Here is a 12,873-nt window from a genome sequence, read left to right as displayed (position 1 = left end):
CCTCTTTCACTTTCATCAAGAGGCTTTTTAGTTCCTCTTCACTTTCTGCCATAAGGGTGGTGTCATCTGCATATCTGAGGTTATTGATATTTCTCCCGGCAATCTTGATTCCAGCTCCTGCTTCTTCCAGCCCAGTGTTTCTCATGATGTTCTCTGCACATAAGTTAAATAAGCAGGGTGACAATATACAGCTTGACGTACTCCTTTTCTTATTTGGAACCAGTCTGTTGTTGCATGTCCAGTTCTAACTGTTGCTTCCTGACCTGCATATAGGTTTTTCAAGGCAGGTCAGGTGGTCTGGTATTCCCATCTCTTGAAGAATTTTCCACAGTTTATTGTGATCCACACAGTCAAAGGCTTTGGCATAGTCGATAAAGCAGAAATAGATGTTTTTCTGGAACTCTCTTGCTTTTTCCATGATTCAGCGCATGTTGTCAGTTTGATCTCTAGGTCCTCTGCCTTTTCTAAAACCAGCTTGAACATCTGGAAGTTCACGGTTCATGTTATTGCTGAAGCCTGACTTGGAAAATATTGAGCATTACTTTACTGGCGTGTGAGATGCGTGCAATTGTGCGGTAGTTTGAGCATTCTTTGGCATTGCCTTTCTTTGGGATTGGAATGAAAACTGACCTTTTCCTATCCTGTGGCCACTGCTGAGTTTTCCTGGCATATTGCTGGCATATTGAGTACAGCACTTTCACAGCATCATCTTTTGCGATTTGAAATAGCTCAACTGGAATTCCATCACCTCCACTAGCTTTGTTCGTAGTGATGCTTTCTAAGGCCCATTTGACTTCACATTCCAGGATGTCTGGCTCTAGGTCAGTGATCACACCATCATGATTATCTGGGTTGTGAAGATCTTTTTTGTACAGTTCTTCTGTGTATTCTTGCCACCTCTTCTTAATATCTTTTGCTTCTGTTAGGTTCATACCATTTCTGTCCTTTATTGAGCCCATCTTTGCATGAAGTGTCCCTTGGTATCTCTAATTTTCTTGAAGAAATCTCTAGTCTTTCCCATTCTGTTGTTTCCCTCTATTTCTTTGCATTGATCACTGAGGAAGGGTTTTTTGTCTCTTCTTGGTATTCTTTGGAAATCTGCATTCAGATGCTTATATCTTTCCTTTTCTCCTTTGCTTTTCGCTTCTCTTCTTTTCACAGCTATTAGTAAGGCCTCCTCAGACAGCCATTTTGCTTATTTGCGTTTCTTTCCCATGGGGATGGTCTTGATTCCTGTCTCTTGTACAGTGTCACAAACCTCAGTCCATAGTTCATCAGGCACTCTTGTCTATCAGATCTAGTCCCTTAAATCTATTTCTCACTTCCACTGTACAATAATAAGGGATTTGATTTAGGTCATACCTGAATGGTCTAATGGTTTTCCCCATTTTCTTCAATTTCGGTCTGAATTTGGCAATAAGGAGTTCATGATCTGAACCACAATCAACTCCCGGTCTTGTTTTTGCTGACTGTATAGAGCTTCTCCATCTTTGGCTGCAAAGAATATAATCAATCTGATTTCGGTGTTGAACATCTGGTCAAGTTTTTTTCATTAACTTAAACAAATTCTGTCTGATGTTATTTTAGATGCTGAGATTGTAACTCCATAGATCACTTCCTCATAGTATATGTAGTAATTATAAGTGACAAAGAATATACCCAAGTTTGAAAATAGTACAGGATAGGTAGTTTCCTATCTTAAGAAATCAAATTATTTATTCAAATGTAATTGAAATTGAATGATGCTTCCTAAGTTTATGTAGTTATAGAAAATAGATTTGGAGGTGAAATTTCCTTTTAAGATTTAGATGTATCATCCGTAAGATGGCTAAAATGACCTGAATCAAATATTATCTTTTTATAATTCCTCCAGATTTAACCATACTAGAGAAGAGAATTACTTTTTCTAGCAGTTTAGTTTTCTACATAGTAAGCTGTGTTTTTATATTCTGCTTTAAGTTATACATTGAAGCAGCAGATCTTGTCGAATCCCTCAGCAAACCTGAACAACAAGAATTTCTTCCACGGTAATACTGACATTTTTTTGCTTTTTCCTTAGTTCTATATTTATAAGCAGCACCAAAATTAAAGAATTTTTGTATAAACATGGATTTGTTTTAGATGTGTTTTCTCCTAATTCACTCACTTCTGCAGTCTTTTCTCCTCTACATGTATAGATTGTCATAATAATGCAGTTTCTCATAAACATTTTATTAATATTGAATATAAAGTTTTAAATTGTGTATCATGAGAGTGGTTAAGTTTCAAAACACCATTCTGATTTTAGATGAAAACAGTTGATACCTGCATTTTTTATTTATGTCAGTCATTCTTCACTTACTTGGGTTACAGATCTCTTTGAGAATCTGATCAAAGCTTATTAATTCTTTCTCCGAAAAATACATGTAACCCAAAGTTCTGCTTTCAATTTAAGTCGGTTAACAACTTCAAAGCCCATCCATAGTCTTCTCTATGAACCTTTGTAAAATCCCTGCCTTAAAAATGTTTTTCTAGATAAACTTAAGTCACCTTCATTCAAGTCATGACGAGTTATATTAGTTCAAATGGAAGAAAGAAAAGCCTGATTTCTTTATGAGGTTTTTTTTCTTTTTCAAATAAAATTAATTATCTGTTAGTTTGGAAGACGCTCCTAAAGAGTATTCTATTTAAAGTAAAACATTAAATTGGTACCAGTAGTAATGAAACTAACCTTAATTTTTTTATGCCTTTCTATTTTTTTGGTTTGTGTTGTTTTCTCCAGAGGAGATAGATATGATGCCTTACGAGCCTGCATTGGAGACACTTTATGTCAGAAGCTACAAAATTTGAATATCTTTTTAGTAAGTGGGAATAATGATGAGAATAAACAGTACAGTCAAACTGCTATAGTGCGTCACATTAATTTGTTAAAGGAGTACCATTTCTAAATAATATAGTAGATATTCAGGAAATTTTTAAAACAGGAATTTTTAAACTGTAGCTTGCAGGCCAAATCCATCCTGCTGCCTGTTTTTCGTGAGAACACAGCTAAGTCCATGTATTCATAGATTGTCTATGGCTTCTTTTATACGTTAAAAGTGGCAGTTGTGTAGTTGTAACATTCACTGTCTGGCCCTTTATAGAAAGAGTTTACCAACCCATCATCTAAAGAATTAATACATGTAAAATTAAAATATAATAGTTTTGAACATTAAATGATTTTCTAGAAATATATTAAAAATTGTGGGTGGTTGGAGGTTCTTTGTTTTTTCTTGTCAAATGTAAGAATATGTAGGTGGATCAGTGCATTGGGCAGGGAAGCTCCTCAGTAGCATAAAACTTCTTCTACTGCCATAACTATTATAATTGGTTCTAAAAATACTGCTGATTTTTAATATTCCTTTTTTAAGTAACATTTTGAAAGTCAGCAGTTATTGCTGAGCTTTTACTTACATGTAGAACTATTGTTAGTTTTTATTTAAAAGTCTTAGAATAGTTATATTCATCAAATTAATTTAGAAAAATTTCTGCAAACAAGTAATCTTTTTAATTAGAATGTTACACTCTTTCATGCTGGCTGTTTCCATGTTATATAAAAAAATGAGTTCAATGTTTGGCTTTTGTTTGGAATATTAAAATGTCTTCTGTTTAAAAGAATTGTAAATACTATGCTTTTCCTTCTATGATTTATACTTTTTTTTCTTTAGCTGAAACACTCATGATACCATGAACCATTAAATATTTAAAAATAAAATAATTTTAAAATTATTTTAAATATTCACATCATTTTTAAAAGTATGTTATTATAACAGCATTTGAAGAAAATTATGATGAAATTGCTCTTTAGTAAGTAGAAGTTTTAATATTATTTAATCTGATACATTTTTTCTTCTTCACAGGTAGGATGTGGAGCCATAGGCTGTGAAATGTTAAAAAATTTTGCTTTGCTTGGTGTTGGCACAGGCAAACAGAAGGGAATGGTAAGTTATAAATCCTTGAGACTTAAAAAGTTATATTTCTCTGGCTGCCCGTTTTTGAACCATATTTGACTGCCTGGGTCCAAAGCATTGATTTTGAGGGTAGGGTATTAGGCTACAACTTGGATAATTCTACCCTGATCATTTTTCAAAATTCATGTAACTTTGTGGCAAATTATTTGAGTTTTCTGCTCCTCACTTTCTTTCTTAATTTACTGTGAAACTGTTATTGTACTACTTGCCTCATAATTATGAAGATCAAATATGAATGGGCTTTTCAAATAAAAAAGCACATTAATATTGTTATTTCATTAGATACTACTTCTTATTAAATATTTAAGATGAGAGAAGTTAACATTAGAAAGTTGCAGAGTACTCAGATATTGTTTCAATTGGTGATCAAAGAAGAATGAGTAATAAAAACATTGGTATATATTATAAATTAAGATGATATATATGAGTTAATTGGAAAATCATGTCATATATTTAAATAAAAATATATTTCATTGATGCTGCTTGCCTTTAAAATGTAGTAGTACCTGCAGTAGTGATATCATAGATTTACCATGGTGCTTACTAGTAATTAAATGACTAAAATTTGTGGAATAGTTCATGTTTTATAGCTTATTAAGCTTACTATTACAGTCATAGGCAGACCTCCTACAGTTTGTTATTCTTGCTCAGTTCAGTTCAGTCACTCAGTCACGTCTGACTCTTTGCGACTCCCGTTGACTGCAGCCTGCCAGGCTTCCCTGTCCATCACCAACTCCCAGAGCTTACTCAAACTCATGTCCATTGAGTTGGTGATGCCATGGACTCATCGATGGGTGATGCCATCCAACCATCTCATCCTCTGTCATCCCTTTCTCCTCCCACCTTCAATCTTTCCCAGCATCAAGATCTTTTCAAATGAATCAGTTCTTTACATCAGGTGGCCACAGTATTGGGAGTTTCAGCTCCAGCATCAGTCCTTCCAATGAATATTCAGGACTGATTTCCTTTAGGACGGACTGGTTGGATCTCTTTGCAGTCCAAAGGACTCTCAAGAGTCTTTTCCAACTCCACAGTTCAAAAGCATCAATTCTTCTGCTCTCAGCTTTCTTTATAGTCTGTCCATACATGACTATAGGAAAAACCATATCCTTGACTAGATGGACCTTTGTTGGCAAAGTAATGTCTCTGCTTTTTAATATGCTGTCTAGGTTGGTCATAACTTTTCTTCCAAGGAGCAAGCATCTTTTAATTTCATGGCTGCAGTCACCATCTGCAGTGATTTTGGAGCCCAAAACAATTAAGTCTGTCACTGTTTCCATTGTTTCCCCATCTATTTGCCATGAAGTGATGGGACCGGATGCCAGGATCTTGGTTTTCTGAATGTTGAGCTTTAAGCCAACTTCTTCACTCTCCTCTTTCACTTTTATCAAGAGGCTCTTTAGTTCTTCCCTTTCTGCCATGAGGGTGGTGTCATCTGTGTATCTGAGGTTACTGATATTTTTCTCAGCAATCTTGATCCCAGCTTATATCTCATCCAGCCCAGCTTGTCTCATGATATACTCTGCATATAAGTTAAATAAGCAGGTGACAGTATACAGCCTTGACGTACTCCTTTCTTGATATGGAACCAGTCTGTTGTTGCATGTCCAGTTCTAACTGTTGCTTCTAGATCTGCATACAGATTTCTCAGGAGGCAGGTCAGGTAGTCTGGTATTCCCATCTCTTTAAGATTTTCCACAGTTTGTTGTAATCCACACAGCATTCTTGCTCAACATTTCCTAAATTGTTTTCCACAAATCACTATTAGTTCTGCTGACTTTTAAAATATTTCTAAAAAAGAAAAGAAAATCCTTGGTTGTGTTAAGTTTGAATAACACCTACTTTACTCCTTAGAAATTCATAATACGTATCAGCATATAAAAAGTCAGGAAAAGAGCTATAGTAAATAAACCAACTTACTTTAAGTAATAAAACAAGATAAGTTAATCGGGCAGTCTTGAACCTACTGCAAATATTATATAAATTATTCTTACTGTGTAAATTAGTCTTTTATGAAATATTTACATGTGTATCCAAACTTAACTAGAAAGAGGTAAAGAGAAATCCCTGGGTTCCAGGAACCAAGAGGGAAATTAGTCCCTGACCTAAAAGCTGTGGTAATTCACAAGTGTTCTGGTACATTAACTATTAATAGAAAGGGAAGTCATTTGTGAGAAATTGCAGCTCAGCATGCACCATGCTGGTGTATGGGTCCAAAATTTTATCATATAAAATTTTTAAGTAGATAAAAGAATACAACAAATTTGGGGGTGTTGAAACCTTTAGATTAAACAATGGCAAAACTGTGTTATGGTGATACATACTGAGTGTACATAGGACTATACAGCAAAATCAACATCCATTCAAGACAGTCCACAATGGAAAATGACAAATCTCTAGAAAAAGGTACCACCTGAAAAGTGAAAGTCACTCAACTGTGTCCTACTCTGTGACCCATGGACTATGTAGTCCATGGAATTCTCCAGGCCAGAATACTGAGTGGGTAGCCTTCCCTTCTCCAGGGGATCTTCCCAACCCAGCGATCAAACTCAGGTCTCCCACATTGCAGGCAGATTCTTTACCAGCTGAGCCACAAGGGAAGCCCACCACCTGAAAGAATCAGCCAATGAAAATAGAAGAATTAGTTCTCCAAGAAATACAGAAAATAGAAGTGCTACAAATAATGTAACATACAGACTCTAAAGTTAAAAATGACCAAAGGCATAGAGTAATGAAAACATGAGATGGGGAAGGAAATTTTTACCAAAAGCCAAGGAAGAATTTCTGTATAGTCAGTGAACTTAAAATTCAAATGTAGCTGAAGTGAGAACTGATGACTAAGAGATAAATAAAATTCCTAGAATGTAGTGTAGAGAGAGTCTTTTTCTTTTTTAATGAAAGAGGATACATATGCACGGTCTAACATAAATGTAGAATTTCCAGAGAGTAAAGATAAGGAAGAAGTAAGGATAATGACAAGAAGTTTGCAAAATTGAAGAGACAAGTGTGTTCTGATTAAAAAGCTAAATTAATCCCAAACAAATCAAATGCAGAAATGAAAAAGATTACAAAAAATGATTATTTGGTAGACTTCTTAACCAGCAATAAGTACACACCTGAAGATAGGGAAGCATATCTTCATAGTACAAGTGACTTATCAACCTAGATTTCTATATCCAACTAAATTATCTTTTGAGAGAATTAAAGATAACTGATAAGTAAAATGATAAAAGATTATCACTAGTTCTCAGTGAGTGAACTGTGGGATTAATACAGGCAGTGTGTGAAGCCAAGGGTAAGTAGAAGCATTTGACAACAGTCTTAGGTTTAGATAAGCATTGATTTTTAAAACCTTTAATTAAAATGTTGACCATTTTGGAATGAAATGGCTAAAAATAAGTAAAATGTTCCTTGATATCACAGAAAATAGAAGGGAGAGTTCAGATATCTTCCACTGTTCTAGAGGAAATGAAGAGTTTCATTTTAGATCTTAAGTCACGTGTACATGTTAAAATTTTGAATATCACTGCATAAAAACAGAGATTTAACTTCCATACCAGTTGGTGAGTGGTTAAAGGAGGGTTCAGGTCAAGAATACTTGATCAATTCAGTAGAAGACAAAAAAAACCCCCCACAAACACAGGGTGGATTAAAAAGTGGGCTTGGGGGAAGTGGAAGAAAAACCCTTTTAATCAGTAATCACAATAATTAGAATTATTATATATATATTTATTAATTATGGTTAAACTTTCTGTTAAAAGACATTTTCTGTGGTTTTCTTCCTCCTATTTCAAGGAAACACCTAACACATAATAACATAGAACTATTGAAAACAACAGAGAAGGCAATGGCAACCCACTCCAGTACTCTTGCCTGGAAAATCCCATGGACGGAGGAGCCTGGTGGGCTGTAGTCCATGGGGTCGCTAATAGTCGGACATGACTGAGCGCCTTCACTTTCACTTTTCACTTTCATGCATTGGAGAAGGAAATGGCAACCCACTCCAGTGTTCTGGCCTGGAGAATCCCAGGGACGGGGGAGCCTGGTGGGCTGCTGTCTCTGGGGTCGCACAGAGTCTGACACAACTGAAGTGACTTAGCAGCAGCAGCATTGAAAGCAAAAATCTGTATATATCAGGGAAATAGCTAAAAGAAAATGTGTTTGAATACCAGTAAACATCTAACATCTGGAACACACTCTGCTTCTAGTGAAATCTACAAATACTAGCTTAAGTGACAAATGAATTATGACTACTTTTAAAATTATCTTGGCTCTGTTTACTTTCATCTTGCATCCTTTAAAATGGAGGTATGCAAATTTTTTCTTAACCAGACTGTAACTGTTCTAGGTTTGTGATGTTAAGTCTGTCATAGCTACTGAGCTCTGCCATTGCAGTATAAAAACAGCCATAGCCAATACTTAAACAAATGGTGTGATGGTGTTCCAGTAAAAATTATTTACAAAAACAGCTGCCTGCACTCTAGTTTGTATACCTCTGCTTTAGCAAGAGTTCCTTTCAAATTGAAACATGTAAGTGTTCTTTTCAGTCGAGATTGAGAATAAACATGTATAGAAAAAAAAGAGCCGAATCTTCTATGACTAACCCATTACGTGTTTCTAAAATGTGATAGTGATATTTAGCCTCTATTTTGTTATGAAGAAAAAAGTTGTTTTGATCAGGATCTGCGACTGATTTTAGCTATTTTGTTTGACATGTTCCTATGCTAAATATTATCTTTAATTGCTAAGTCGCTTCAGTCGTGTCCAACTCTGTGTGACCCCATGGACTGCAGCCTACCAGGCTTCTCCGTCCAAGGGATTCTCCAGGCAAGAACACTGGAGTGGATTGCCATTTCCTTCTCCAATGCATGAAAGTGGAAAGTGAAAGTGAAGTCGCTCAGTCGTGTCCGACTCTTGGCGACCCCATGGACTGCAGTCTACCAGGCTCTTCCATCCATGGGATTTTCCAGGCAACAGTACTGGAATGGGGTGCCATTGCCTTTTCCAAAATATTATCTTTAAATATAAGTATAAAAACAGTAGTATTGGTAACCAGTTTTGAGTATTTTTTATTATAACTTCTACCAGGCAAAATAATTTATAACTTGTGGGAGTTAGTCATTCAGAGGAAAACGAAGTCAATTTAAACGTATCTCTTATGTAATTTCAGGCATTTTTTTTTCTTTGATATTAGGTTACAGTAACAGATCCTGACTTGATAGAAAAATCCAACTTGAATAGACAGTTCCTATTTCGTCCTCATCACATACAGGTGTGTTGTTATACTGATTCAAATTTAAATCCTCTGTTGTGTTAAATAGAAAAATAGAAAATGGTGCTTGAACAAGCGTAGTATCTTTATTTTATTAGAATCTCTCAAATTATCAAATAATGGGAATAACAGGGAAAAATACACAATTTTATTTTAATATAAAAATTATTTTTGTATTCTGGATGTTAAAATCTGAGTTGTGAATCATGGGCAATATTTTTTCATTTTATAATCAAGATGTATCATATATTTAATTTTAGAAACATCTAAGAATATAAAAACAGGTTCCCTGATTTGAAGTTTTTTATAGGTGACAGATTTGACACTGTTTTTTTTTTAAGTTTTATTACAAAACAGATAAAGTTTAAAAGAATTTTTTTCTCTTTTGATCTTGTTTGATTATTTAATAATCCATTTTGATTGTAAACCAGTGCTTATTTTCTGTCTTTTTTTATAGAGGTCAAAATATTAGTCAGGAAAAGAAACAGTCAAGTAACTTTGCTCTGACTTTAGAAATGTTTTTTCACTTTATTGTTTTACAGCTCATTGAGAGTCTTAGTAAATAAGCTTAGAAATGTCATAAACAGAAAGATAAAGCATACTTTTATATAGTTGTATAAGTGGCATAGTTAACCAAATGGCTCACCTATCCAAATATAAAGAACTAAGTAACAGGGTCTTTAATGAACTAAAATTTATGTCATAATATTCATCCACTGAACTTTGTGCATTTTACTTATAGAAGAACTATTAAGGCCTGTTTGCTTTAAACTTCTAATGTTTACAGTTTGTAACACTTGAAATGACACCAGTGATTTTAAAAAATAACTGAAACAATTTATTAAATATATCCATCCAGAAATGGTAAAATTTTTCAAAAAATTATAGTACCAAAATATTAAATTACCATACCTCTGAGCTCATTCTCTGCAGAACTTACATTTCTGATATTTTGCTGAACGTGTTCAAAACTTTTTGTAGGCACTTAACCAATTCAAATCTCATTAATAGAGAAAAATGTTCTTTTAATTTTACTTGTAACTAATATTTTAAGAATTCTAAAGCACATAACTATAAAATAGAGGTTGTTTATATTTTTCATAATAATGTGTGAATTATTAATTCTAATATGCTGTATTAAATGTAGCATGACCACAACGAATATAATTTTCACAAACTAAAAATGAAAACCAGTCTCATTACATTATTCTTCATATGTAAATTGTATATGTTCAATCATGGTCTATTTTTCCTGTTAACATTTATTTCCTCTGTTTTTATATATTGTTTAGAAGCCTAAAAGCTGTACTGCTGCTGATGCAACCCTGAAAATAAATCCTCAGTTAAAAATAGATGCACATTTGAACAAAGTATGTTCAGCCACTGAGGCAATTTACAATGATGAGTTCTATACTAAGCAGGATATAATTATTACAGCATTAGATAATGTGGAAGCCAGGAGATATGTAGACAGGTATGTTCTTAAAATTCAGGTTCATAGAGATTGTCTTTGTTTTGTTTTTACTTCACTTTTTATACCTATTTATTGAACAATTACTGAATTTTCTGATTATTCTTTATATTCCTATTATAGTTCTTGAACCCAAAACTTCTGGTGATTTCCATTATAGATAGGATAAAATTGTAAATCTTTAAAATGACCTAAATTTTTTTCATAGAGTATCTGCCACCTGTCCATGACTCCAGCTTAAAATTTGCAATTTTTCCCTGGCTCTCTTTATTCTAGCTATATGTTCTTTGTTTGCGTTCTTACAGGGGAACATCTAACACATTTCACCTCAGGGACTTGCACATAACTCTGCTTCAATCTCAAGAAATTGTGTTTATATTCTAAAAGTCAAGCCCAAATCTACCTACTTACTCTTCACTTCCTTTAGTTTTTTTCCCCTCATCCTTTTAGTTTCAGCCTGAATGTCTTTATTCAAACAGACTTTCTTTAACCCCTAAATTCTAAATTAGATCTTTCTCTGATAATCTTTCACAATACGGTTTTCTTCCTTCATAGCACTTATTTTTATTGACATGCATATTTATTTAATGTTTGTTTCCTCACTAAATCATTTATCCTGTTATTATTTATTTTCCCATCACTCTATCTTCAGTGCCCAATACATGATGTCATTCAGTAAATATTTTTTAAATAAGTAGATGAATAAATGACTGTGATGTACATACCTTATATAATCTTTCTTACATGTTTATATGACTCTTTAATGTTAGAGTGCTAGAGCAGATTTATTAGCAGGAATATTTACCAGTTGAGATTATAGTAGAAAGTTTGTAATCTTGGCCAGCAAAAAAACAAAAAGAAACTTTAAGAAATGAAAGTATATAGAATATAGATATTGTAACTCTTTAGAAAGAAGGTTTGGGATAAAGAAAATGTTGAAAAGATACAGTAAGGTGTATTTGTGCTCAGTTACTTCAGTTGTGTCCCAGCTCTTTGTGACGCTACGGACTGTAGCCTGCCAGGCTGCTCTGTCTATGGGATTTTTTCCAGGCAAGAGTACTGGAGTGAGTTACCATGCCCTTCTCTAGGGGATCTTCCCAACCCAGGGATAGAACCTGTGGCTTCTGCATTGCAGGCAGATTCTTTACCTCTGAGCACCAGGGAAGCCTATAGTAAGATAGATATATACAGAGAGAGTTTTATTTATATATATATAGTTAGAGAGAGAGTCAGAAAATACAGAAAATAACCAAAGAAGAAATAGAAAGCAAGACAAGAAAGAGTAATACATTAATTAAGAGTTAACCCAGAAGGAAAAAAGCCCACAATTTTGTAGGCATTTTAGAACAAGATAAATATAGTGTATCTTATGCTAAAACTACTAAATTTTGGTAATGGAAGGTAGAGGCAAAAGTTGCTACATTGAGCAGCAAAGTTTATGGGAGGAAGGGGATGGAAATAATGGGTTTTTGGTGGAAATGTATCTGTTTCCTAAAATATTATATCCAAGAAGTGATCAGCATGTGTAATGGTCAGTAAACATTGGTAGAGTGTCCTCTGCTTAACGTTGTTATTGCTAACTTCTGTTTGTTATCTATCTTCTTTTCACTTAGCCGATGCTTAGCAAATCTACGGCCCCTCTTAGATTCTGGAACGATGGGCACTAAGGGACACACTGAAGTTATTGTACCTCATTTAACTGAATCCTATAATAGTCATGTAAGTGAACCAGTTTTTTAAGTAAATGTTTATTCTTTATGTCTTATCATTTTTCTGTCTCATGATCTGTTTCTCTTTATCAGTCAGCACATTTGGTTAAGCATCCTTAATCTGTTCTGATTTTGATCTGCCAATGATGTTTGTGCATATATGTGTAGACATTTTTTTAAATGTAGTTAAACTTACTTTCTTGTTGTTGTTTTGTTTGCCAAGTCATGTCTGACTCTTTTACTTACCCCATGGACTATAGCCCACCAGGCTCCTCTGTCCATGGGATTTCCCAGGCAAGAATACTCACTGGAGTGAGTTGCCATTTCCTACTGCAGGTGATCTTCCCGGCTCAGGGATTGAACCTGTGCCTCCTGCATTGGGAGACGGGTTCTTTACCACTGAGCCACCTGGAAGCCCTAAATGTATTTTTT

The 12,873-nt window shown here is 34.4% G+C and overlaps 1 protein-coding gene across 1 annotated transcript in view; it reads left to right on the top strand.

Moving 5' to 3' along the window:
• The window catches only part of UBA6 (ubiquitin-like modifier activating enzyme 6), an 87,047-nt gene that overhangs the window by 53,735 nt on the left and 20,439 nt on the right, over positions 1 to 12,873 (top strand). Inside the window, exons 15-20 of the mRNA XM_010848903.1 lie at positions 1,960 to 2,027; positions 2,762 to 2,840; positions 3,879 to 3,959; positions 9,184 to 9,261; positions 10,554 to 10,735; positions 12,346 to 12,451. Of these exons, the coding sequence (XP_010847205.1) occupies positions 1,960 to 2,027; positions 2,762 to 2,840; positions 3,879 to 3,959; positions 9,184 to 9,261; positions 10,554 to 10,735; positions 12,346 to 12,451 (594 nt within the window). The remainder of the gene's footprint in view (positions 1 to 1,959; positions 2,028 to 2,761; positions 2,841 to 3,878; positions 3,960 to 9,183; positions 9,262 to 10,553; positions 10,736 to 12,345; positions 12,452 to 12,873) is intronic.

This window comes from Bison bison, unplaced genomic scaffold, assembly GCF_000754665.1.
Source record: "Bison bison bison isolate TAMUID 2011002044 unplaced genomic scaffold, Bison_UMD1.0 scf7180017864279, whole genome shotgun sequence".
NCBI lineage: Eukaryota > Metazoa > Chordata > Mammalia > Artiodactyla > Bovidae > Bison > Bison bison.
The sequence above is the reverse complement of the archived record's forward strand: the minus strand, read 5'-3'. Positions and strand labels throughout refer to the sequence as shown.